Raw genomic sequence first — 26067 nt, forward strand, 5'->3', positions numbered from 1 at the left:
TATGTCCGACTTATCTTACTTTCTTATCCTAGCAGACAGGCAAATAGATTTTTATTTAAAAGTCCATCCGGAAGGCACACATCTGTCTTCAATTAGTCGATTTTAGGTGTTGTAAAGGCACGTTTTACACATTCGTTTGTCAAAACGTATTTACTGGGCTAATCAGCAAAGAAACTTCACCCTCTTAGCCCACAATATGATTTAAATGAGGAAACAATTATTTGTGGTGTTTTTCCTGCTTAAAATTGCAATAGCAATTTAAGTTTTCATTATTTTTTTAAAAAAGTTTGTTGCCTCAAGGCAACATACCACAACGGACAAATTTAAACATTTGACATTTTCATATAGAAAAAATAAATATTTATGAAAAACATCAATTTCTTTAACCAGACACCTGAACAAACACATTTATCCAGTTTTTAATGTATTACAAATTTCATATTTAATAAAAAAGTAACACTTCAAATCCAGCTGTAGCATCGTGGACCACAAGTATTATCAAGCCGTCATATCAAGTTATCATATCTATCTTCATCCTCATCTTCGATCTCCCCCTCACTCTCTCCCTGCCGGATTGTCATATGAACTCATCTTCCTCATCTCAGTGACATCCTCATCCCCATCAACTGGCAGTTGTGTTTTATACCTTTTTTAAGTGCTATAGAAAATGTGCAGAGCATAATGTGTAGTTTGGTATGTGAATTACTATTCTTATAAGTGCATTACAAAATCATGCAAAATGCAAACATATTTAGAGAATTCTAACTATTTTCCTTACAAATATACTATATTTTTATCCAACCTAGTGTGTCTGGTATGGCCTTATGCGATTCCATTATGGTACAATGTTGCCTTGAGGTTTTTTGTTATTTGTACAAAAACATTTGATGATATATAATGTAAAGTTCTTGAAGATACTTCTCTACTTACCAGTGAAGGTGACTCATAATTTTTGTGGGCGATTAACTGGAGAGAAATTAGTGAAAAATGCACTTTTCATTGGAGGAAATATGGAGCCACGTGACCTGTGCACATGTGCTGAAAAAAGATACATAAGGACGCCTGTGGGTCATGTGACCACTTTTTTGCACTTAAATTGATTAGTATTTGAGTTCTTCTTCCCTGAGATAGGCTTGACCAATACATTGGTGTTTCATTTTATTAAAAAATAAACTAAAATAGACTGTTGCCTGGAGGCAACACCATACCATAGAGGGTTAAAATAAGGAGCGTGGCCAAAATGTTGCCACTTCATGGTCATTCTTGTCGGAAATAACTGTTGCATGTATTCAGAGTCGTACAGCATTCATTTGAATGTGTGGAATAGGGTGTGGCAGACACAATTTTTCGTGTTTTATTACTGTCCCAGAACATATCAGCATCATCACATTTCACTCCAAAAATTGCAATATGCAATAAATTGATTTTAAGGACCGTTTAGTTTCCATTATGTTCATTTCTTTCTATCCTGTTAATTTGACAGTATTATCAGGAAAATTACATTAAAAGTAAAATAAACCAAATTTATTTATAACATTTAATTAGAGCAAATATATATATCATTTGGAGTGAAATTTGGCTGGGACATTTTTGTCAGATTCAATCAGCTCATAATTTCATCAGGACAATAACAACTGGTGGCAAAATGGTAAAATATCAGAACATCATATTCAGAGATTGAGCAGATGTATACAAGTCATGGCTAATTACAAAACATTCTTTCCTATATAAATTCTTAATTTTCCCAAACCGTGCAGCCCTACCCATGATCTGTAATCGTTACAGCGCAAATGTTAATCTTCTTTACCCAAATAACAAGTCAAAGGGTCAAATACCTGATTTCAAGAGTCAAAACCTCATTCTCAAAACTATTTTGCCAAAAGAGGGTAATTTTTTTTAAAGGACAATAACAAACGATGGCAAAATGGTGAAATATCAGAACATCACGTTCAGAGACTGAGCAGATGTATACAAGTAATGTTCAATTACAAAACATTCTTTTCCATATAATCTCAAAATCAAACATTCGAAAGATGGCATAAACTTTGATTGGGACAATCATCAGTGTTAGTCAATCAGACACTTAAATGTGTTTACACAGCTTTCCTAAAGCCAGCCTGACAGAGTATTTTTCTATCACAGAGGTTCAAAGACAATATAACTTTCAATGACGAGCATTTGAACAGTTCTATGGATCCATCAGAGCCAAACAAACAGATACGATATCAAATGAATGCTTTAATACGAAACAGGCAAGCTGTTCATGAGTGTTTTAAGTTGTTATCAGTCCACTGTTCTACAAGTTCAATCAAATCACCTGAATCTTGTAATGTTTATGAGCAGCTCAACCCATATGATGAACAACAATCAGAGGTCACTGTTAACGGACACTTTCATGTAGCCTACATAATGGTTATCACCGTATAACAAAGATGTTGTCTCATCCAGTCGAAGTGGCGGTACTGGTCCTTCTCAAATTATTGCAGTCCAAGCTTGTTAAAAAACAGAATCTCATCACAATGATCAGAATTAGTTTTAACTAACATTTCTTCAAATTTGTGTCATTTTGATGCAAAAAACTCTTGTGTTCAAAACCCTCAGTAAAAGCTGAAAGTTGCTGATGTGATGAGGATTAATTCTGATGGAGGGCTGACGCAGACGGGAGCCAAACTGACGTCTCTCACAGCAGCGCTCATTTCATCAGGCTGGGTTTTTTCTCTGCAGTACCATCAAACACGGACGGAGCAACAGCTCAACCTTCCCGGATCTTCGCAGCAAGGGCAGAGTTTTCCTGACGAATGGCCTTGTAGTCTTCAAGAATCTTCTCTAGATTGCTAACTGTCCTTTTTCCATTCTCCGTCTCAATCTACAAAATCAAAGAAACGCATAAAACTGACGACACGGTTGAAAAGTGACAATGAAATGACGTTCGATTGCTTAGTTTTCACAAATGAAAATGACATGAGTTGGTTTCACACCTGCTCCTCAAGATCTCGGATTTCTCTCATGATGGTTCCGGTGTCCTCAATGGTCTGAATTAGCTGAGTGCAGTTCTGAGAGCACAAAAATAATAGAATGATTAAAAAAGATCATTCTTTTGCAGGACAAAGTAGCCAGAATCCTGTAAAAAGTTACCAAGTGCATTAACTCAAGTTCAATTGACCTATCGGTAAGCCCCTCCCCTCGAACGCAGATGAGCCAATAGCAGTTGAGTATCAGTTGCGCTGGGACCAGAACTCGGACATCTTTCGGTTTCAGCGCCATAGAGAAACATTGGAAAATCCGAAGCTCTCATCGGTTTGATGGTGTTTATGCTACAAAAATGCTAAAATGTCGTGCCTGAGGTACCGTAGCACTGACTCCAGGGATCCTGAGAGGATTTTCTGTTTGTCATACTCCCGTTAAGTTACGATTAAAGTCCCTGCTAACATACAAACCGAAATAACTAACTGTTCTCACGTCATGTAACACTGTAGGTCAAAAACACGAAGGTCTACATTTCAGTGCCTCTCCATATTAAACTGGTTATATGTAAATTAATTTCATTTTAGATATGTTTAAGGTCTACATTATCTGTCCTACTAAGGAGGGACTCCTATTTTGATGGGTATTATAGTCTACGGATAGTGAAAGGAAGAGCTTGCACGCAGTTTATAAGAGTATATGTTTGTTTACTGTTAGTTGTTTGAGTGTTTCTGTGTAATTTGCTGTTGTTAATGGTAATGCAACTGAGAGAGACAGTTTGTGAATGAGACGTTAATGCGCACTTCTTATGCTTTGTTTGTTCAGCTCTTACGATTATTTTTTGGAGTGAAAAAAGAAATAATAAACTTGATAAACCATCAGTAAAGTTTGGCCATCATTCAGACGGGGTATACGCTACATTCTGTGTCCAAAAACATCTCGGGATAAGGTTTTCACACTGACAGCTGTCATTGTAAGATATAGCAACTCTGTTTGAGTTAGCAACAGTAATTAAGGGGGGCGGGGCTTACCGATAGGTCAATTGTGTAGTTCAGAGATTGAACAGAAGGACTAAAGCACTGCTAATGGCCTGAGCTTAAGGAACACAAGCCACCACATTATGTGCCATTGTTACCTAAAGTTTTTTTTGAAGGTTCACAAGCAGCTTGCCTTTTGCAGGCCTTGTCACACGAGACAAAAATGTGCTTCGAGCACAGTACCTGCATTTCAGGACTACAGTATATTTTATTCATGGACAAAATCAAGACCAGTGACAACATCAAAATATATTTTTGGATCATCTTTGATATGCAGACACGTACCTCATGTAAGGCAGCCAAGTATTTGTAGGATTTGCGGACAGATTCATCTTTCTTGGCATCCTGCGGTTTGAAAAGATTTCAGTGTTTTAATACTGAATTTAGAGTTTTAAATGCAAAACAATGATCACCTAAAAATACTACAACATCAAATTAAGAATTTATTTTGAAATACTTTTATTCAGATCATAAACTGACAGTAAAGACATATCACAATTTCCACAAAACTATAAAGCAGCAAATGGTTTTCAATACTGGTTATAACTTATAATAAGACATTTTCTTTAGAAACATCTCAGAAATAAACATTTTAAAATAGAAATACAATAAATTAATAATTTCATACTGTATTTTTGATCAAATAATTGCAGCCTTTGTGAGCATAAAAACTTCTTTCAAAAACATGACTTTTTTTTTTACAGACCCCAAACTTTTGAACGGTAGTGTATAAATGTTTACTTTTTTATTTAAAAAAATTGAAAAAATCAGACTCTTGGACCCCACAATATATAAAACCTGACCTTAAACACCAGTTCATCTGTGACGGCAAATGTTCGATCCAGTTTTCCCGTCAGGCCGTTAATCTCTTTCTGCAAGTCCTTTGTGTCCGACAAAATCTGCAGGGGGTCGATTAATAAGGTCAGAGGTCAAAAGGCTTCTAAAGACCTGCCAACTTCAAACACAAACTAACGTCTGTAGACACAGGGCATGAACTCAGATCAAGTATTTCATTGAACCCTAGATAAAAGATAAACTCCATCAAAGACCTTAGTGATTTCCTCCTTCTGTTTCTTTATGTTGCCTACGATCTCCAAGATTCTCATGGTATAGGCTGAGCGAGACACATCTTTAGACAGCGTTTCATACTCTGTTAGCTGTGGAAAAACATTTGGAGGGGGAGTACACAAACATGCGGAATGTTAAACCAACAAACCTAACATTTAAATGCTTTCCATGTCCTAACCATGTGTACATTTGTACATATTTGATGTTTAATCAGCAGTAATGCAATGCATCTTTAGACACACATTTTAAATACTGTTCAATGCACAGAGATTCCAAGGGGGGTGAGGTTACGATCAGCATCTCTGATATAAAGATGCTGATATGCAGTTGATATAGAGATGCAAATGGTGGCTGTGGTGGGGTTCTTGATACGGACAAAACCTCATGTACATGGGACAGATGGCAATGCCATATAAGACTTGTTTTTTGTTCGGTGGCTGGTTAGGACATGGTGTAGAGCTAAATGCATTCCCTGGATGATTGAAAAGGGGACGGCTGAAAAAATGAAAACTTACCAGCTGCTTGTACAGACTTTCCTTCTTTTTGGCCTCCTCAGCAGACTGTCTGATTTTGTCATGCAGTTCTTTGATCTCTGACAGCTTCCTGGAGGACTCGGACTAAGTGAAAGTTTACATAACTGGTCACTTCGTGAATGAAAAAAAATGCAGTAAAAAAATCACATTTAGGGCTGCACGATAAATCATATCAAAATGGAAATTGTGATATGCGAATATTAAAAAAGGCTTTGATTTAATTACATAAATATACAGTGAGGAAAATAAGTATTTGAACACCCTGCTATTTTGCAAGTTCTCCCACTTAGAAATCATGGAGGGGTCTGAAATTGTCATTGTAGTTGCATTTCCACTGTGAGAAACATAATCTAAAAAAAAAAATCCAGAAATCACAATGTATGATTTTTTTACTATTTATTTGTATGATATAGCTGCAAATAAGTATTTGAACACCTGAGAAAATCAATGTTAATATTTGGTACAGTAGCCTTTGTTTGCAATTACAGAGGTCAAACGTTTCCTGTAGTTTTTCACCAGGTTTGCACACACTGCAGGAGGGATTTTGGCCCACTCCTCCACACAGATCTTCTCTAGATCAGTCAGGTTTCTGGCCTGTCACTGAGAAACACGGAGTTTGAGCTCCCTCCAAAATTTCTCTATTGGGTTTAGGTCTGGAGACTGGCTAGGCCAAGCCAGAACCTTGATATGCTTCTTACAGAGCCACTCCTTGGTTATCCTGGCTGTGTGCTTCGGGTCATTGTCATGTTGGAAGACCCAGCCTCGACCCATCTTCAATGCTCTAACTGAGGGAAGGAGGTTGTTCCCCAAAATCTCGCAATACATGGCCCCGGTCATCCTCTCCTTAATACAGTGCAGTTGCCCTGTCCCATGTGCAGCACCCCCAAAGCATGATGCTACCACCCCCATGCTTCACAGTAGGGATGGTGTTCATGGGATGGTACTCATCATTCTTCTTCCTCCAAACACGTTTAGTGGAATTATGACCAAAAAGTTATATTTTGGTCTCATCTGACCACATGACTTTCTCCCATGACTCCTCTGGATCATCCAAATGGTCATTGGCAAACTTAAGACGGGCCTGGACATGTGCTGGTTTAAGCAGGGGAACCGTCCGTGCCATGCATGATTTCAAACCATGACGTCTTAGTGTATTACCAACATTAACCTTGGAAACGGTGGTCCCAGCTCTTTTCAGGTCATTGACTAGCTCCTCCCGTGTAGTTCTGGGCTGATTTCTCACCTTTCTTAGGATCATTGAGACCCCACGAGGTGAGATCTTGCATGGAGCCCCAGTCAGAGGGAGATTGACAGTCATGTTTAGCTTCTTCCATTTTCTAATGATTGCTCCAACAGTGGACCTTTTTTCACCAAGCTGCTTGGCAATTTCCCCGTAGCCCTTTCCAGCCTTGTGGAGGTGTACAATTTTGTCTCTAGTGTCTTTGGACAGCTCTTTGGTCTTGGCCATGTTAGTAGTTGGATTTTTACTGATTGTATGGGGTGGACAGGTGTCTTTATGCAGCTAACGACCTCAAACAGGTGCATCTAATTTAGGATAATAAATGGAGTGGAGGTGGACATTTTAAAGGCAGACTAACAGGTCTTTGAGGGTCAGAATTCTAGCTGATAGACAGGTGTTCAAATACTTATTTGCAGCTGTATCATACAAATAAATAGTTAAAAAAATCATACATTGTGATTTCTGGATTTTTTTTTTTAGATTATGTCTCTCAAGTGGACATGCACCTACGATGACAATTTCAGACCCCTCCATGATTTCTAAGTGGGAGAACTTGCAAAATAGCATGGTGTTCAAATACTTATTTTCCTCACTGTATGTGCTGTGTGTTTCAGAGTGAAAGGGGCCACTGTTCTTTACACGTGAGCAGCTGATGATCCAGTGTTTTCAGTGTCTCAAAACAGCTTGTCTTAACACTTTATATGGAGTTTATGCTCCACACAAACTCATCTCTGCATGTGATCTGAGTTTGGCTAGCTTATAACATAAAACAAAATGTCTTACCCAACATCCCAAACTTGCAATTAGAAGAGTTTATAAACTGGCTGTTGTCAACAAAAGACAAGATTTAAGGACTGATGTTTTCTGCCAAAATAAAATCTTAATGGTTTAAATATTTAAAAATGAAGAAATAAAGACAGCCATAAATATTAGAATTGTAATGTTACAGTTGTACTGTAACAAATCATTACACAGCCTTACAAAAAGCACAGCAAACTAGAAAAAAACAACAACCACATTTTATATCCTAAAGAAAAATCACTTTTCCCCCATAATGTGCAGCCCTACTCATAATTTCTCACAGCCTTACAAAAAGCACAGCAAACTAGAAAAAAACAACAACCACATTTTATATCCTAAAGAAAAATCACGTTTCCCCCATAATGTGCAGCCCTACTCATAATTTCTCATTATTACCAGTGTTGGGGGTAACATTACAAGTAACTTGAGTTACGTAATCAGATTACATTTTCAAGTAACTAGTAAAGTAACACATTACTTTTGACTGACAGCTCTCGTCCCCATTAGGGCTGTTTAACGATTAATCACAACTAATCGCATCCAAAATAAAAGTTTGTGTTGACATAATATATCTGTGTGTGCTGTGTATAATTATTATGTGTATATAAATACACACACATGCATGTGTATATTTAAGAATAATTTATTATATATATATATATATATATATATATATATATATATATATATATATATATATATATATATATATATATATATATATATATATATATATATATATATATATATATATATATATATATATATATATATATATATATATATATATATAATATATTTATATTTATACATAATATAAATGAAATAAATATATATATGCAATATATACACGTAACTATTTCTTAAATATATACATGTATGCGTGTGTATTCAAATATACATAATAATTATACACAGCACACACAGATATATTATGTAAATACAAACTTTTATTTTGGATGCGATTAGTCGTGATTAATCGTTAAACAGCCCTAGTCCCCATGTTGAGAAAAATCTTATAAGTGCAGAGGCGTTGTGTGTAAACATGATGGTTATTGTAGTTCTAGACCAAGGGGAGTCCAAACTCGGTCCTGGAGGGCCACTGTCCTGCAGAGTTTAGCTCCAACTTGCCTCAACACACCTGCCTAGAAGTTTCTAGTATCCCTAATAACAGGGGTTCTCAACCCTGTCCTGAGGACCCCCCACCACTGCACATTTTGTATGTCTCCCTCATAAAACACACCCACTGCAGGTCTTGCAGTCTCTACTAATGAGCCGATGAGTTGGATCAGGTGTGTCTGATGAGGAAAACATGCTAAATGTGCAGTGGTGGGCGGTCCCCAGGACAGGGGCTGTGTTCGAAATCGCCCTCTATACCCTCATTCACTATTCCCTGTCCACTGATATAGTCCACTTTGAAAACGAGTGAGTGATTTTGGACACTAAGTGCGCCAGAAAGGCTGCCGTTTTTGCAGTTTGTGCATGCTGTTTATTTGAAACGTAGCAAACCGGTAGCTCCAGTAATAATGAAAAGATTTATCTTGAACTCTGCCACGGAAACTAGCATGTATATACCTTAATCAAACAATATAATAATCCTTTTAAAAAGGAATTTATACCTGTATGCATGATATCGCGCTGGACCAGTGAGGTTTGGAAGATGGATGATTTATTCAGCTGTGTGGGCATTATTTGAGGGAACAGCCATTTAGTGGTGTCCGAAACCTTAGTTGACGTTAAGTGCACTCAATCAATCCCACAATGCACTGCAATAACGAGTTTACAACCGATGTATGCTCGACGGCTAGAGAATATAGTATATATTGCAATATAGTATAAATATTAGCCTAATATATAGTATAAAATATATACTATACTATATATATTTTATACTATAAAATTTGTACATAAAAATATTAAGTCTTTATTTTTAAATGAAATGCTTATGAGTTACTTTATTATTCATTACCCTTTTCAAGTAAGTTCAGTGCCACACAAGTAAACTTTAAGGTTAACTTTAAGCATGTTGGCTCGTTTTTTGAGTAGTGGAGTAATGGAGAATGAGGGTACATGGGGCGAATCGGACAGCGGTAGGTTAATTAATTCAGAACGCAAATCTCACAGTGCGTTGAGAGTACACAACACAGTCTGGTTGAGAGTGAGAGCGATTCAAAAGCATAAGGAGTCGTTTCTCGTTTGCTCTCGCGGGACTTTGCTGTCATATGCTGAGCGGTCTGCGCAGCGCTAGTGCATCAAACAAGCATATTCTCCAGCGCGTACATCTGTACACTCGTTATTGCGGTGCATTGTGGGATTGAATGAGTGCACTCAAAAACGTCCACTGTTGTTTCGGACACCACTAAAAAATGGATGTTCACTCAAATAGTGCCCTATTTAAGGGTATAGGGGGCGATTTCAAACACACCCAGGGTTGAGAACCACTGCCTAATAAGACCTTGATTAGCTGGTTCAGGTGTGTTTAATTGGGATTGGAGCTAAACTTTGCAGGACAGTGGCCCTCCTGGATCAGGATCAGACACCCCTGTTCTAGACTAAATGTGAACATGCATTTACTAAACTCACTTGCACAAAAAAAAGATTCAGTATTCCTCAAAATGAATAAAATCAGTGAAATGCAAAATCAGAATACTATGCAAACCTCCAATAAATAAATATGTTAAATAAAATAAATATTTTTTTGCATTTAATCTCACTTTATTGCCCAATGTCTTGCTGCTGACCTTCAATGATTCAGTTAAACCATAAGCATAAATGAAAAAAGAAAAAAAAAAGCCCAGCCCTAGTGAGAAAAAATAGTAACTCATTACTTTTCTTAAAAAGTAACTAAGTAATGCAATTAGTTACTTTTTATGGGAGTAATGCAATATTGTAATGCATAACTTTTCAAAGTAACTTTCCCCAACACTGATTATTATACATATGCAGGACCAATGAATTAGCCTGTTTATTATTCAGGGATAATAATTAAAATGACTGAAATTATTAATATCTACACATTTGGCTGTTTAGACAGGAGTGCATGTAAGACTTTGGCGAGAGCAGGTGCTATAGGGCTGAAAAACACATCAGGGTAACACAAGGTACCTCTCTGTTGCTGCATAGCTCTTTTAGTCTGCGGTGCTCGTCAATCAACGGGACTCTGTGATTCTCCCACTGAGAGGCCAAATGAACCACTCGATTAGAGCTGGCCTCTACCAGACTCTACCAAACACACAGGACAGATGAAAAGAAAAGGCATTACATGTCATCACAGGCTAGTAAGATAGGGTTTAATTCTGTTTGCATTGTACTGTTATTCCGGTTTTAATTTTTTTGTTTTCATGGAGTCAGAGGGGGTGGTACAGGTGTGTACGGGGTGTAATTTGTCTACCTGTAACTTGAGCAGGTTGTTCTCAGCGTCAGGCAGCAGATCAACGGTCTGTCTCTTCATTTTGACCGAATTCTCCTTCTCTGTATTACTCACTTCTTTCTGTTGCAGCTCATCTGACACCTGCAGACATTAATGCAAAGGAAAAAGTGACATTAATTATATTAAAAAAAATCTGAGAATTGAAATATTTCCCTGTATTATTTATGTGATACAATGTATGTAATGTGATATATTGTCAGCATCACTGATTGGTCATTACCTGCTGGATGGACACAGTGAGCTGCTTGATGTCTCCGCCCGCTTCTTCCATTTGGACTGACAATTGCTGCAACTGTTGCTGCAGAGCAGAAAGTTCTCCTTCCTGCTGGGCCTTTAGGTCCTCCTCTGATTGGTGAGAGCTGGGAAGTGCACTTGCTGCTGCTGCCATCTGCTGGGCTGCTTTCTCAGGTTCCTAAAAAGAATTGTCCTTTTACTTTAATTTGGCTTTTTAGTTAAGAACCTAAACTTTGAGATGTATCTCCAAGTAAATTAAATGAACTGGACAAAAGATCTAAGCTTAACTTTTGCTAATAGTTTTAATAAATGACAAATAACCGGAAGTTATTAAAGTAGAGATTGATGAATACTGATCTTTTGTACAAAAATGTCCAATAACTAGTATGCATATTTAATAACTGTTTACTAAAGACAACAAATCATAATAAACATTATTAATTACTATATCATTGTTTATAATTGATAAAATATAATAATAATTTTGTTTGATTTTGAGTTTATGTATTATTTAAAAAGAAATAGCTGTATTATAGCCCATTAGTCAACATAATACACATTATTTATTACTACATACATACAAATAATAATAATTTTGTATTCTTAAAGGTATATTTATCGTTAATAAAGCTGTATTTTAGTCCATTAGTTCATTAGAATAATCATCAAACTTAAGAAAGGTGAAAAACTATAATGACCAGTCCCACTGAGAAAGCATATTATCAGAACTATTAATAATCTATGTTTATCTCAGCCTAAATTATATCACAGCATACTGAGGCTGAAGATGTATTAGTGTGGACAAGTCATTTTTTTTTCTCTCCATCAATTCATCATCTTTTTCTTTCTGATTTGGCCTTCTGTCCACACTGAGACCGGTTTTGTCCTGCGAAAACGGAGGTATTTGAAAACGATGACACGTTTTGTCATATGACGCATATTTAACCAATAGATATGCATGTTTATATGGTTATTGTGCCTGTTATGTTCTATTCACTTTCATACTGTTGAAGATATGTTACTTTGTACACTCTTCATACTGCAGTCCTGCAAAGATAACAGAAAATGTACTCGCAATTGCTGTCTTGCGGCAAAACATGAGAGCAGTTGTGTTTTAGACCAAACATATAATGAGTGCGACCTGGATGCATCAGTGAATGGTGAGATATTTTGCTAAATAAAATGATCCTACTTGAATAGCATTAGAACTTTATTATGTCTGTTCCGTCTGTATCATCTGAGAGCTTTTATGAGACTTTTGAAAAACGCTTGAAAACACTAGTGTGGATGGAGAGCGTTTTGAAATGAAAACACCGTTTTCAGATGTATCCGGATTATGTAGACATAGCCTGACAGGCCACTGTTTTTACTGCAAAACATCTAACCCCGGTTTCACAGACAAGGCTTGTTGTTAAAATGCATGTTTGAGCAGATTTAACTGAAAGCAAAAATCTTAAAATATGTCAGTGCCATTGTTTTGTCTCAAGATGCACACCAGTAATGTTTTTTTCTATGGCATGTTATTAAAATCTACCTAGATGTCCTAATTAAACTAAGGCCTGATCCTGGCTAAGCCCTGTCTTTGAAACCAGACCCTAAAGTCAGTTAATACACAAAATTACATAATATATCATCAGCACTCTACTTCTCACTTAACACAAAATATTTTAGACAAATATTTCTTTTGGCACATATTTCTGGTACATTTCCATGTCTGGCAAAAGCTGCAGTCCCAAAATATCTACATTTAATCTTGTTAGTAACACAGTCATGTCTCTATTTTTCATGACATGTACTAAATTTTCCATGACTGGAAAACAGCATTAGAAATGTCAAGATTTTCTAGTGTGTGGGAACCCTGGCACATCACAGTTTGAGTAAACAAATTCTGACAGGTACCTGTGTAAAGGTGAATTTCTCTGTATGGGTGAAGCGTGTGCCTTTGGTCAGCACATCTCCCCCAGTGGAAGCACCACCAAATGACAGCAGCAGATCAGCAAGGTCAGAAGTCGAGCGTGTGGCTCCGTGTGCGTCAGGTCGAGGCTGAGCTGCCGCTCTTAGCTGCTCCTCGATCCGCTTCTGCAGTCGAGCTTTTTTCCTAGATCTGTACTCCTGAAGAGACAAGAGTTAAACAAAATGAAATCAAAACGATTCAATAAATCATAATCTCCAGAACAAGGCTTTAAATCACCAAATTAAATCCTTGTTAACATAATCATATCTCTTTGGTTGAATATTACAGTTTATTTGGTAAATCATGACGTATCATTCACATGGTCTGAAGCACATGGTGTAGGTGCACTTAATCCACTTTTGCTAGTTTAACAATGGAAAAAACGGTCAGCGCTCCAGGCACATGGTCTAAAAGGGTTGTACCTAATCTCTTAATGAGTCATGGGTGTGTTTTGGGCATAACGTGCAATAAACCAATCAGAGTCTTATTTATTATTCCCTTTAAAAGCCAGTTGCGCTTGCACCATGGCGGATTCGCTATTTACATGGTGGAATTTGCGAGCGGAAAGACTGAACGCTTCTCCAGAGAGGAATCCTATTATTTTTAATATTTAAAAATGTTTGTGTTGCTGCGCGTCCCTGTGTGTGTAATAGGCAGAGTGTACGTGCGTAGTGCACCCGCCTATAGGTGCATATTATTAACAAGCCCTTTAAATAACACAGAAAATACTGCGCTTGGACTTTAGACCAGGTTTTTGTTGGTCAATGGCGCAGTTGTTTTCAGTTGCCTCAAAATAGCAACATGCCAACAATATGCCTGAACACACCTCGTTTTCAGACCAGCATGCCCATGGGCGAACAGATGGGTGCAAGTGATTTGATATTTAAACAACGTGGCGCTGGACGTAAAAAATGATAACTGCTTTGGGCCGTAACTAGCAAAAAACACTTGCTTCTCGCCTGCAGTCACATTGTGCCGGGTGTATGATAGGGCCCTATATCTTAAATTGCTGTGGTTATTTTGAGACCCAAAACTATTCTCAAAGCACTGCAGATAAAACGGTAAACAGAAATAAGTTACACATGCTGATAAAGCCTTGTGATTTAGATATAAATACATGTCAGACCATTGGAGAACTTCTCGGGGTCAGACAATAGGCCAGTGTGTAAGTTGGAGGGCAGGTGAAGTGAGAATGTGGAACTGAGATGTGAGAGGGCAGCAGTACAGTCGCAGGACACACACATGCTGAAAATTACACTTGTGTGAAAGACATCTCTGTGTTCCATGTTGATACATGCCTTTACCACAGAGACTCCGTCAAGGAAAGCAAGGCGGCAGCAAAATTATTTACATGTTAGTGTTATTGTTATTATCAAGACAGGTAACCTAGACGTCGTGCTAGAGAGATGTCATGCTGAGGCTGTGAAAAAGGCTGTCTGTATGAGTACACTGAGCCTAGTTTAACCGAAATGCCTGACAATTTTACCCTTATGTTGATCCAAACCTATTTGACTTTGTTTTTGTTTAGTTTTTAAAGAATATCATGGCACATTTTAAAACTAATAAAAAAACCTTGAAATGTACTAAATTTTACTAAAGCACTAAAACTGAAATAAAAATTAAAGCAACTAAAAAATATAAAAACAACAGCGCATAATAAAATTCATAAAACAAACTAAAATTAAAATGAACACCAAAAAAATAAAAACGAATTAAAAAAGATATTCATAAATACAATAATAGTATATAAATATACAAAAAACACTGATGAACGAGAACAAGAACGACATGGCTACCTAGGGCAGATGTCAAAAAATGATCACTGAACAACTTATACAATAATAATGATATAATATTTTTTGGCTGAACTCTCTCTTTAAACTTGAAGGGGGAAAGAGAATAACCTCAGGTGTAAGTCTTGACAGGAGGCCTTGGCTGTTCCATTCACTCTCCCACTCCTGCGCGGCACTAAGTTCAGAGGTGTGGTTCTCCAGGAGGGACGCTGGCACTGAGGCATGCTGGGAAGGCTGGGAGGTCACAGGCAGCAAATAATTCCTCCAGTATTCTTGCACCTCTGAGAGAATTCACAACAAAGAATCATCAAAGACAATGTTAGCTGAATGAATCATGAGAGCTAAAATCGTTTTTTGTTAAATTCCTCAAAGGTGTAGTCACACTTCAGGGGCAAGTGGCAACAAGGGCAATACCACAATGTATAAGAGATTTAACACCAAACCTAAGGAGGCTTGCTGGGTTAAGCAAGTGAAAATGAGCATGCCTTTTGGCTGTTTCCTGGAAGAGACCTTCAATGAATATGGGAGGCTCAGAGGCTGGGCGTGGAAACTGTGACACGGGCCGGAACTCTGAAATTACATTCACACATATTTGTCAGTTAGTTAGCTAGCATGGAAGCAGTCTCACCTCTACAACTGTACATAATGTATCATGACATTATTTCTCATTTAACCATTACAATAAGCATCAGTGTTGCGCTTATACATTTACATTACAAACTTTGTTCCAAAGTGTGGGCTTTTTTTAATGAAAACATTTTTATTCAGCAAGGATGCATTAAATTGGCCAAAAGTTACAGTAAAGACATTTTTTTTATAGTTTTCAGTCACATGACTGTCATGGAGCCTTGGACGGCAAAACCGCCATAGAACTCCATAGAACTGCAGCACAAGCCTGTCAAATTTCCATCTTAAAACAAAAATGTGTGAACAAGATGCACGTTTTGGGCACTTATGATCCACATACAGCACCTGCTGCAGTATTTCAGTCACTAAAAACAGCGGGACGTTTTTAAAACTCTTAATTTGAAAAACACTTATAGGGTGAATTGCACCAATATGGATTAAATTAAGCAAAGTTTAACGCTAATCAAGGATTTGTTGATCTGGGTTTTATTTTAAATCGAGTTTTTGCACACTTAATTTTAAACAAATTTTAAACTGTTAGAATTATAGAGCGGATCAAGCAGCAGACGGAGGGTGAACTGACGACAGGCTAAAGAATCCTTATTAGTGCAACCTACCCTTAAAGTGCCGTAATGTATTGAAACGGTGATATTAAAAGATTAAATTCAGTTTACACCTTTTTGATGATGCAGAAGGCGAGTAGATGAGCCAAGAATATGAACTCAACGCGTTTTCTTTATAATGGTTTTCGATGGGATAAACACTTAACAAGAAACCTTGTGTCGCATTAATATTCTGTAATTATCTGCTGTCCTGTACAAAGTATGCATCATCAATAAGGTGTATATTGAATTTGGTATTTTAATATCACTGTCTTACTGCATTAATACTGACTACAAACCTGGTAAAAATGACTGGCGGGCAATGGAGGAAAGCCTTGTTTTGCCCTCCAGGTGAGCGTTTCTATAAGCATGTGACGTCACGTGAAAATTATGAATTCATCAAAGAATCCTGAATAAAACTGTTTTCAACATTGATAATAAAATGAAATGTTTCTTGAGAAAAAAAAAAAAATCATATTAGAATGATTTCTGAAAGATCATGTGACTGGAGTAAGGATGCCGAAAATTCAGCTTTGCCATTACATGAATGAATAACATTTTAAAACATTAAAATAGAAAACAGTTCTTTTAAACTGTATTGTTTTTAACTGTATTTTTGATCAAATTATGCAGTCTTGGTAAGCATAACACCGTGTCTACACCAGACACCACCGTTAATGCTTGCGTCGCAACAGCTAAAGGCTGTCTACACTGGACCCGACAAAGCGCCCTTTGCAAAGCATTTGTCCTTCGTATCAATACATCATAAATACATAAATTTAGTGCCGCTCGCGTCTGAGGTAGACACAGTGTAAGAGACTAATAATTAAAAAATATATATTGACCATACTTTTCAACGGTAGTGTATAAATTCTTCAACCATATATAAAATATAAATATTTCTAGAGATATCGAGTAAAAGCCCATTCACACCAAGAACAGTTACTATAACAATAACTATATTATCATCCACACCAAGGAACAATATAGTTCTGTTTATTATAAAAGCATGCGCTGCAGTTATGCTGTCTGGCCCTTTAAATCCTAAAACTCTTTAAAGGTCCCATGGCATGGCATTTTTCTATTATTTTATAATGTTTCCTGAGGTGTACTTATATTGTTAGTATGATTTTTACATCATAAAATGTCATAATTTAGAAATAAAAGGCATTTTTTCAATACTGCTGTTTGCCCTGTGGCTGAATGCCCTGTTTCAAGAGGCGTGTCTGCTGTGAGACTTCAGCAAAAACGCCCACTGTTGTGATTGGCTGACATCTTTGCATTTTAAATGAGCGGAGGGGGCGTGGTTTAACGAGGTCTACGAGGCACGAGCTGCTGCCAGAGAGATGGATGGACCTGAGTTCACTTCACATCAGTTCTGTCAGTCTCAGTTCAGTGAACTGTTGTAGTTACAGCATATACTTCAGGTTATTAGTTTATTTCTAGTCGGAGGGACTGTCACTCATGTCAGAAAGTTAGTAACTTTAGTAAATTATGGATCAGTGCTGACTGGAGACGCGAACCGTTTAGAACGATTCAGTCCGATTTGGTGAACTGATTCGGTTCACTAAAAAGAACCGGTTCAAAAGAATGATTCGTTCGCAAACCGGACATCACGGAGACGGAGCGATTGCTAACAAAGTTATTTATAGTAACTACTGAGTTATGAGAGCGCTGTCAGTCAGCGCGAGTTTATTGTGTTTGTATCTGAGAGTTCTGAATAAACACGAGTCCCAGTCACACCGAGTCCGTCTTCATCATTATTACCAACTTTGTAACACATGCAAAGTACCATTACAGCTGTCGAGATGAACGAGTTACGAGTAAGTGTTGATAATAGCATTATTTTGAGATATGTTCCTATCATATGAAAAGCGTCAGTGACGCGCAATGAGTACACAGCGCAATGACACAACAGCATTAATCGAATGTAATCCAGTTTATTGTGGGGAAAGCTGCCTAGCCCGGATATGCTCAAGCTTACCCCCCTTCTGCTTAATCTCGCGCCGCGTTTGGTGCCTCCGCTGTGGGCCAGATGCAGTGCTGGGGGTCGATGTTGAAGGCCGACCGGTCAGCCCGAGCTTCAGCGTGCGTGAGGTTTATCTCTAAAGATGTGACTCTGCTGATGTTGAGCAGAAACGACTGCATGCACATTTTAGAACAGATAGACGCGACGAGGACGTACAAAAACACTGACTCACAAGATAGAAAACACGAAAACACCGCTCTGTCGGGAGAGAGAGAAGCCGCATTGTGTGCACGAATAATAAATAATTAGCTACACATAAGAAATCACTGATCACAGATCAGAAGGAACTGAAAAAAGACTTCTGTTTTCATTTGTGCATCCAAACACTGAGAAACTGCCAGCATTCACTCGTTCACAACCCATGATCTCTCGAGCGTTTGCATGGGCGTGCCAGATTCTCTGGGCGGAGGAAAGGGAGGTAACCGTTCCTGCTTGGACGTCAAACCAGCTGACTTCAGGATTGGCTCGTCTGGCCTGTCATTTTCTCAAAGGCAGAGAAAGACAGCCAGAACTCGGGTTTACACCGATCAACATTTCTATCCACTTGGGGACAATATTCAGGCTAAGGGAACTCATATTAATGTTGAAAAACCTCATAAAATGAAAATTTCATGCCATGGGACCTTTAAAGCAACTCTGTTTTATCATACATAGGCTGGAAAAAATTGTTGTGAAACTGATTCCAATGATTTTGTTTCTCTTTGTCGTTATCCTTATAGTTGTGGTGTGGACTCTGCTATTCTTTTACATTTAGAACTAAATAATTGTTATCATTATAGTTATCATCCTTAATGGCCTTTAATGCATTTAAACTCTAGAGTGCTGCATAAGTCTTAGCCCTGGATTTCAAGGTGTAGGCATGTTGCGGTACCTGTGTTTTACGATGAATGGGGAGTCTACAGGACGTAGGGAGCCAAGGCACTGACAACTGCGCTCTAATTTGAACAGCAATTGCTCTTTGCAACAGCGCAGACTTCCCTAAGAGAGGAGATATAAATGTAGACAACAAGCTGACTATTTTGAGGAACTAGCCTCATCAATCATTCATTTAATACAATAATCAGGAGCAACATGTGATGCCACAAAGGTAAGCAAACTGAGAAAAAAACAACATGTTTGCGATAGTGAGTCTGAACCAGTCTGCACGGATTCCCGCTGAGTTTATGATTAAGTTAACAAGCTATTAACTGAACTTGACTTTGGATTCTTTCCAGGATAATAAAACATTTTAATGCATTTTTTATGCAATCAAGGGTGTTAAATGAATTAATGTAGAAAAACTGAGGAAAAAAAAAAAAAATCTAGTTTATTGAAGAAAGCTGGGCATAATCAACACTTTAAGCTGTTAGATTAACACCATAGCCTAGTTAATCATGTTACCCTTTGATCCCAGCATGAAGAACACAGCCCAACCACAACACTTCATTATTTTTACACAGCCAGAAACTCATCTCTGGTGTCGAAAAATATATGGTGGAAACTTTGAGTCATACCAGATTTAATATGAAGTGAATCATTGCAAATCACTATTACGTCAGTCATTATTGTGAGGGAAAGATAATGAATGTGGATTGAAAAATATTTCTCGGTATTCTGGTTGGTACTGTTATAGATTTCTCAGAACTCAAAATTGCACAACATTAACTTCAGAAAGTCAGAATTATGAGAAAAAAGGCGCAATTATCTTTTTTAAAATTCTGTGGAGAATACAGGTTTCCATACTTTCAGAGAAACAAATAGTTTTTTAGAACGAGATTTCAGTTTTACCATCTGTATTGCAACTGGTAAATCATAAAGTCTGGTAAATCATAAAGTCGCAATGAAACTCAAGTAGTGACAGATCATTTCTTCTGCATTGTGCTGTACATCTAAGTAAAACTTGTCTAAAATGCAATTATCGAAAAAGAAAAACATTCAGGATGGGGACTTGGCTCTATTTGTTGGTTGGATGGAGGCAGATTTGAATGCAAGCTTAAAGGAAGGGTGTAAATTTGTTCCAGAAACTTTTTTTGTTATGCTGGTTGAAAGTCACTTCACATTGTGAAAGAAATCAAGTTAAGTGGTCTAAATGTATTTATATGTATGGTCTGTGGAAGGAGTAGGACCATAAAATGTTCGTCCAGTCTTTGCAGTCAGTCCGCAACCTGCTCGTGCAGATATCACACGTCATCAGCGTGTTTCATGCTATGCAGAGATAGACAGACATCAGTCTGCTGTTCATGCCATAACTACTGTAATTTGGAAGAGATGGAAACATGTGACATTATACTCGGAGCAGTTTGTGACTCAAATTTATGCGTTTCAAAATCAACACAATCAACGCCGAAAATGATCTGCAGCAGTCCGGTAGTACAGGTCAGTGCTCTTTCAAATAAAACTCTTGAATCTTGAATCTTGAATCTTGAATCTTTAAGTTCGTTATGTTCATTATTATTGTAATGTTATGTGCTTGGAGACATGAGGTAGTTTAACGCTGTCTGTTGTGACGCTTTGCAAACTCTGCTGTGTGTGTTCATGTGATTTGAAGGAGGCGTGGCTTTGGAGATGCTCTGAAGGGAAGGTGGAATCTCATGATTTCAAAGCTAGCTTGCTATTGCTAGCGGCTCCGAAAATTGCGTACCCTACCTTTAAGGCTGAATTTAAGAAAGGGGCAGGGTTTAAGTGGACTAAATAAAGTAAATAAAGTCTGACATAAGTCACCAGATAGATGTTTGCTGTTTCACCGGAAAAAGTTAAAAAGATTTAAAATTATGAGCACAAAAAAAAAAGAAACATATGAATGGATGAATCATTCAAAATAAGATCAATAAGATGCATTTAGAAAATAAATAGGGTGAATCTTCATTTCATGCAGAGTTTGATATCAAAATGCATATGCCAACTGCATACATGTAAAAATCAGTAGTCAAAAGTACCTGCAGGCTGGTCAGAGGCCTCTGCACTCTCTCTGGGCAGCTTCTCAACCAGAAACATGAACAGAGAGCGAATCTCTGGTTCATTGCTGTAGAGAAATGTCTGGTAGCCAATTTCCCCTTTAAAGCCCACATCCTAAACGTATATAACAAAGCAAAAATTGTCATCATCAAAGACTTGGAGTCATTGCTCTACTGTGTAAAGTTAGTACTTATAGAGTGGCACTAACTACTTGTGAGACAAAACTGCGAAATATTTTCTTGTGTAACATTTAAAGGGTTAATTCTCCCAAAAAGGAAAATTCTGTCATCAATTACTCACCCTCATGTCGTTCCAAACCAATAAGATCTTCGTTCATCTTCGGAACACAAATTAAGATATTTTTTATGAAATCTGAGAGCTTTCTGACCCCAGATAGACTGCAACGTTATTACCACTTTCAAGGCCCAGAAAGGTAGTAAAGACATTGTTAAAATAGTCCATGTGACTACAGTGTTTCAACTTTAAATGTTATGAAGCGATGAGAATACTTTGTGCGCAAAAAACAAAACAAAAATAATGACTTTATTCAACAATTTCTTCTCTTCCATGTCAGTTTCCAGTGCAGCGCTTCCGGGTTCTACGTAAGAACGCTGGCTCACTATTGGTCGACGCTGTTCATGTAAGCACAACAATGCATGCATGTGATGTTGACGCAGGAGCTGGCCAATAATGAGCCGGGGTTCTGCCATAGAACCCGGAAGCATCTGAGGATTTTTTGGCCAGAGGCTAGAGACTACAGCCAGTAGTAGGAGCTAGTTCCGCATGTTATCAACCCGCCCATAGGGGTGGGATCTCACGCATAGAATGTAAATGCGCACAGTCGCTCGACTCGGGCATTCATAACGGAGCGGTGCGGAGCAAAGTGAGCGTTTCAACTTTTCAATGAATTCCTATGAAAGTTAAGCTTCCATAGGCATGATCTGATAACGCGCCAGACTGGACACGCGCTGAGAATGACTGCCACGCTTACCTCAGCTCTGCTCAGCTCTTCCCTCTCATGATGAATGAAATCTGACTCCTGCTGCGTCTGTGCCGTGACTTTCGTCCGGCTCACTCACACTTTATTGAAAAGAAAGACACGTACAGTTTTTAATTGTAGTGTCTATTCTATAACTGAACTAAATTATTTTATTACTATGAAAATCAAAACGACGGTGGGGGCGGTGGGCAAGTGATAACAAATAGCTGTGGCTTTGGGAGTGGCCTCGTTGAGCAGCGAAGCAAGTGCATTATGGAAGTTGTTGTCTTTCATCCACTTTCATGACCAATACATTTTTTGTCTTTTCTCAGTCTAGAAGGCACCAAATTCAAAAATAATTTCACATTTCTACTACATAAATGACCCAGTTTAAATACACATTCATCTTCCCAGCGCTGAAGTACCCCTTTAAAAATGGTAATACCATTGCTGTCGTTAGGGGGGTCAGAAAGCTCTCAGATTTCGTCAAAAACATCTTAATTTGTGTTCTGAAGAGGAACGAAGGTCTTACGGGTTTGGAATGACATGAAGGTGAGTAATTAATGACAGAATTTTCATTTTTGGGTGAACTAAGCCTTTAAAGGGGTGGTAAAACACATTCTTCCGAAGGCTTGTTTGTGTTTGTGGGGTACACTGTAACATGTGTTCATGCTTCGTTTAAAAAAAATTGCATTATTTTTCATATATTTGACCTTTATTCTACACTGCTCTGTCACTCCTTGTAAAAACGGTCTGATGGTTTCCAGGTTCTTTGAAGCCAGTCCCTAAAAAATATATGCAATGGGCTCAGATTGGTTAGCTGGCCCAGTGTGTTGTGATTCGCTAACCACCTAGTGCACGTTTTTTGGAAACGTCACGCCCCTTACCTTTACCGGTAGTCTGTGCTTTGGTAGTATTAGAAACAATGGCGTCAATAAAACCATACCAATTAGAGCCCGAATCGGACTCAGACAACTTTAGTAAAGATGATCGAGCAGAACCTGTTCAGTCCTCAAAGGGATTTTTTTGAGTAAAGTCTGCGGATCTATAGTGATCGCTACTGAATGGCACTGTTACTTTTGTATTTTTAGAACGATTATAGCCAAATATCTGTCGCAAGAACTAATAACCCAAAACGAACACTAAACATTGGCTTTACTATAGTAGCCAAATCAAACACAGAACCATGTCTAGCATGCCTGTAGATAAACAAGCATGTAGATAAACAATACATAAAAGCTCTAATCAAAGAATAATTTACACTAATTCCAAGTTCGCTGTTGAGATTTTTAAAAAGTTTGTAACGTTAGGTGTTTGTCGGATAACGTTAAGTATGAATGAGCATTTAAAGGTCCTGTTCTTCGTGATCCCATTTTTCAAACTTTAGTTAGTGTGTAATGTTGCTGTTAGAGCATTTATAATACCTGTAAAATTATAAAGCTCAAAGTTCAATGCCAAGCGAGATATTTTATTTAACAGAAGTTCCCTTTCAAAGCCTACAGCGAACGGCTGGTTAGGACTACATCCTGGTATTTCCTGCTTTAATGACGTCAGTAGAGCAGTATGTCGACTAACCTCCGCCCACAAGAGTACGCGAAAAAGGGGGCGTGGTCTTGTTGCTCCCGCGTGGAGAATAGGAAGTGTTGCGTTCGTTTGCGTTCGTATAGTTTGTTTGTTGCCATGTCGTCGAGACGCTGTTATTTTCATCCCGGAGTCAAGTCACCTTTGTTTGGCTTTCCCAGGGACGCTGTACTTAGAGATCATTGAGCGCATGCATCCCCGTTATGGTAAGAGGCGCGACCTTTCCGATAACGTGCGCTCTGCGTGCGCTAAGCTGCTGTCGAATCACAACACGGGAACCGCTGGCCCAATCAGAACTCGTTACGTGTTTCTGAAGGAGGGACTTCATAGAACAGGGAAATCTTTCAAGCCGTTTTGAGGACAGTGAAAACAGTGGTATACAGATAAGTAAATTGTGTGAAAAATACTGTGTTTTTTTACACGCGAAACATGAACACATGTTATATTGCACACTGTAAACACAATCAAAGCTTCAAAAAAACACGAAAAACGGGACCTTTAACAAACTGGTTTACAGAGCCAAACAGCATTGTAATTTTTTTACTTCCTTGCTACAATTAACAATACAACTATTACAGGAAAACACATAAATAAATCATACTTAGAGGTTGTGGCCCGTAAACAGCTTCTGTTTTTAAATCCATCTTTCAGGACAAACCGTCTGCGAATCCTGCATTGAACTCGCGAAAATTGTGGAAGCTTTCCTCCGTGAAATGTGCAGCACAGAGAGCGAGATTTGGGTAATAATTATGAGGGACCGAGTTAAAAATAAATTTGAACCATTGATCCCTAACTCCCCCGTCTCTAGGAAGGCTGAACAAAGTGGACCTGCAATCCGGATGAAAATAACAGCGTTTCGTCGGCATTGCGGCAACAACACTCCAGCATACTAATTATACCACAACAACTCTTCCCCACAGCAATAAAAAATGGCTTCGCCCCCCTTATTTAATATTCTCAGAGGAGGGGTTTATGCAAAAATTGGGGCTGGTGATGTCAGCAACCCTGGAGGAATGTCTGTAGTCCCTACCGGCCGTTTCCTGTAGTCCTTAGAAATTGATTTGTTTAAAAGCAAATTTCTCCCTTTGCTTTAAACTTTGAACGTTGTAACTTTGCAGATGTTTTTTATGCTCAAACAGCAACATTACACACTAGCTAAAGTTCGAAAAGTGAAATCGTGTTTTACCACCCCTTTAAAGGTTATATAAAAATGACATCACAACAGATTAATGCAATCTTGGAAGATCAACTGCAGAGAAAGGTCAGCACTATCTATTGTCTGCAGTAAATTGACCCATACATTTTTCATGATTATTCATAATTATACAAGGTATAATTGTCCAAACTGTAACACATATATTCAAACTTAAAAAACAAAAGTGCTTATTCATCACCAGTAATGCATTTTCACTGGTTATCATCAGCTGACTCGATCAGTTGTGAGGGGTCAAGTTAACTTTAGCACACAGAAGGACGTCCAGGCACTGTGTCTCTCACCTGACAGGCCTGTGCCAGGCTCATGCCCAGTCTGAAGCGGGCAGACATGCCAGGGGGGAGCGAGTGGGACAATCCATTGCCCAGTGAAGGGTCGATCACACGCAGGCATCTCACCACCGCCTCCACGATCAGCTCACTGGTGAACTGCTTCACACTCTGAACATCCTCATCAATGTCTCTGTACGATGACGAGGTGATTACAACCACACAGACATGGACATGAAATAAGTTTGGGTTGTCTCAAGATGCAATCACTCCAAAGAGGGAGGAAATGACTTGTCACAACTGAAGAGACCTGTTAGATTTTGGATACTTACGTGCCCGCTTGTCTCAGAGAGTGAATTAAAATCCTATCGACTTCTTCCATCACGGAACGAGATCAGATATAGCTGTTCGACTGTCTTCCGTAACAATATTAAAGGCAAATGAATATCATAAGGCTTCAGCTAACCCTCAGCATCGCCTTCACTACAGCCTGTGCAGGGCTGCTAACCAGGACGACCGTTCGGTTGCCATGGTTACATTTCAAAACGCAGCTTCAAATGAACAGTAAAGTGCTTTTTACCACATCCTCCAACAAAACAGAGTGTCTCAATAACAGCCTTTTTCACCCTGTCTCTTCAAAATCTGCTTTTTCTGGAGAGGAAGTCATTACCTAGGAGTGTCCGACGCAGTGTAACATGGGACATGAAGTTTTAGATGTCTGACACATCCATACTGAACTACTCATCTAAAACTCAAGTTCCCGGCATTCACAGCGCGTT

General features: G+C 38.3%; 1 protein-coding gene across 1 annotated transcript; it reads right to left on the bottom strand.

Annotated features, from left to right (window-relative positions):
* Window positions 1–1146: 1146 nt before the first annotated feature.
* On the bottom strand, window positions 1147–25985 carry ccdc22 (CCC complex scaffolding subunit CCDC22). Its single transcript, XM_079827234.1, has 16 exons — window positions 25621–25985; window positions 25304–25481; window positions 21228–21360; window positions 19184–19290; window positions 15540–15624; window positions 15166–15335; window positions 13207–13419; window positions 11294–11485; window positions 11035–11154; window positions 10749–10865; window positions 5585–5686; window positions 5051–5158; window positions 4805–4900; window positions 4287–4346; window positions 2979–3053; window positions 1147–2866 (listed from the first exon to the last, which is right to left on the bottom strand). The coding sequence occupies exons 1-16, from the start codon at window positions 25668–25670 to the stop codon at window positions 2753–2755; spliced, it is 1920 nt and encodes a 639-aa protein (XP_079683360.1). The 5' UTR covers window positions 25671–25985; the 3' UTR covers window positions 1147–2752.
* Window positions 25986–26067: the final 82 nt, after the last annotated feature.

The sequence above is a fragment of the Gobio gobio genome, assembly GCF_949357685.1.
Source record: "Gobio gobio genome assembly, chromosome: 10".
Classification (NCBI taxonomy): Eukaryota; Metazoa; Chordata; class Actinopteri; order Cypriniformes; family Gobionidae; genus Gobio; species Gobio gobio.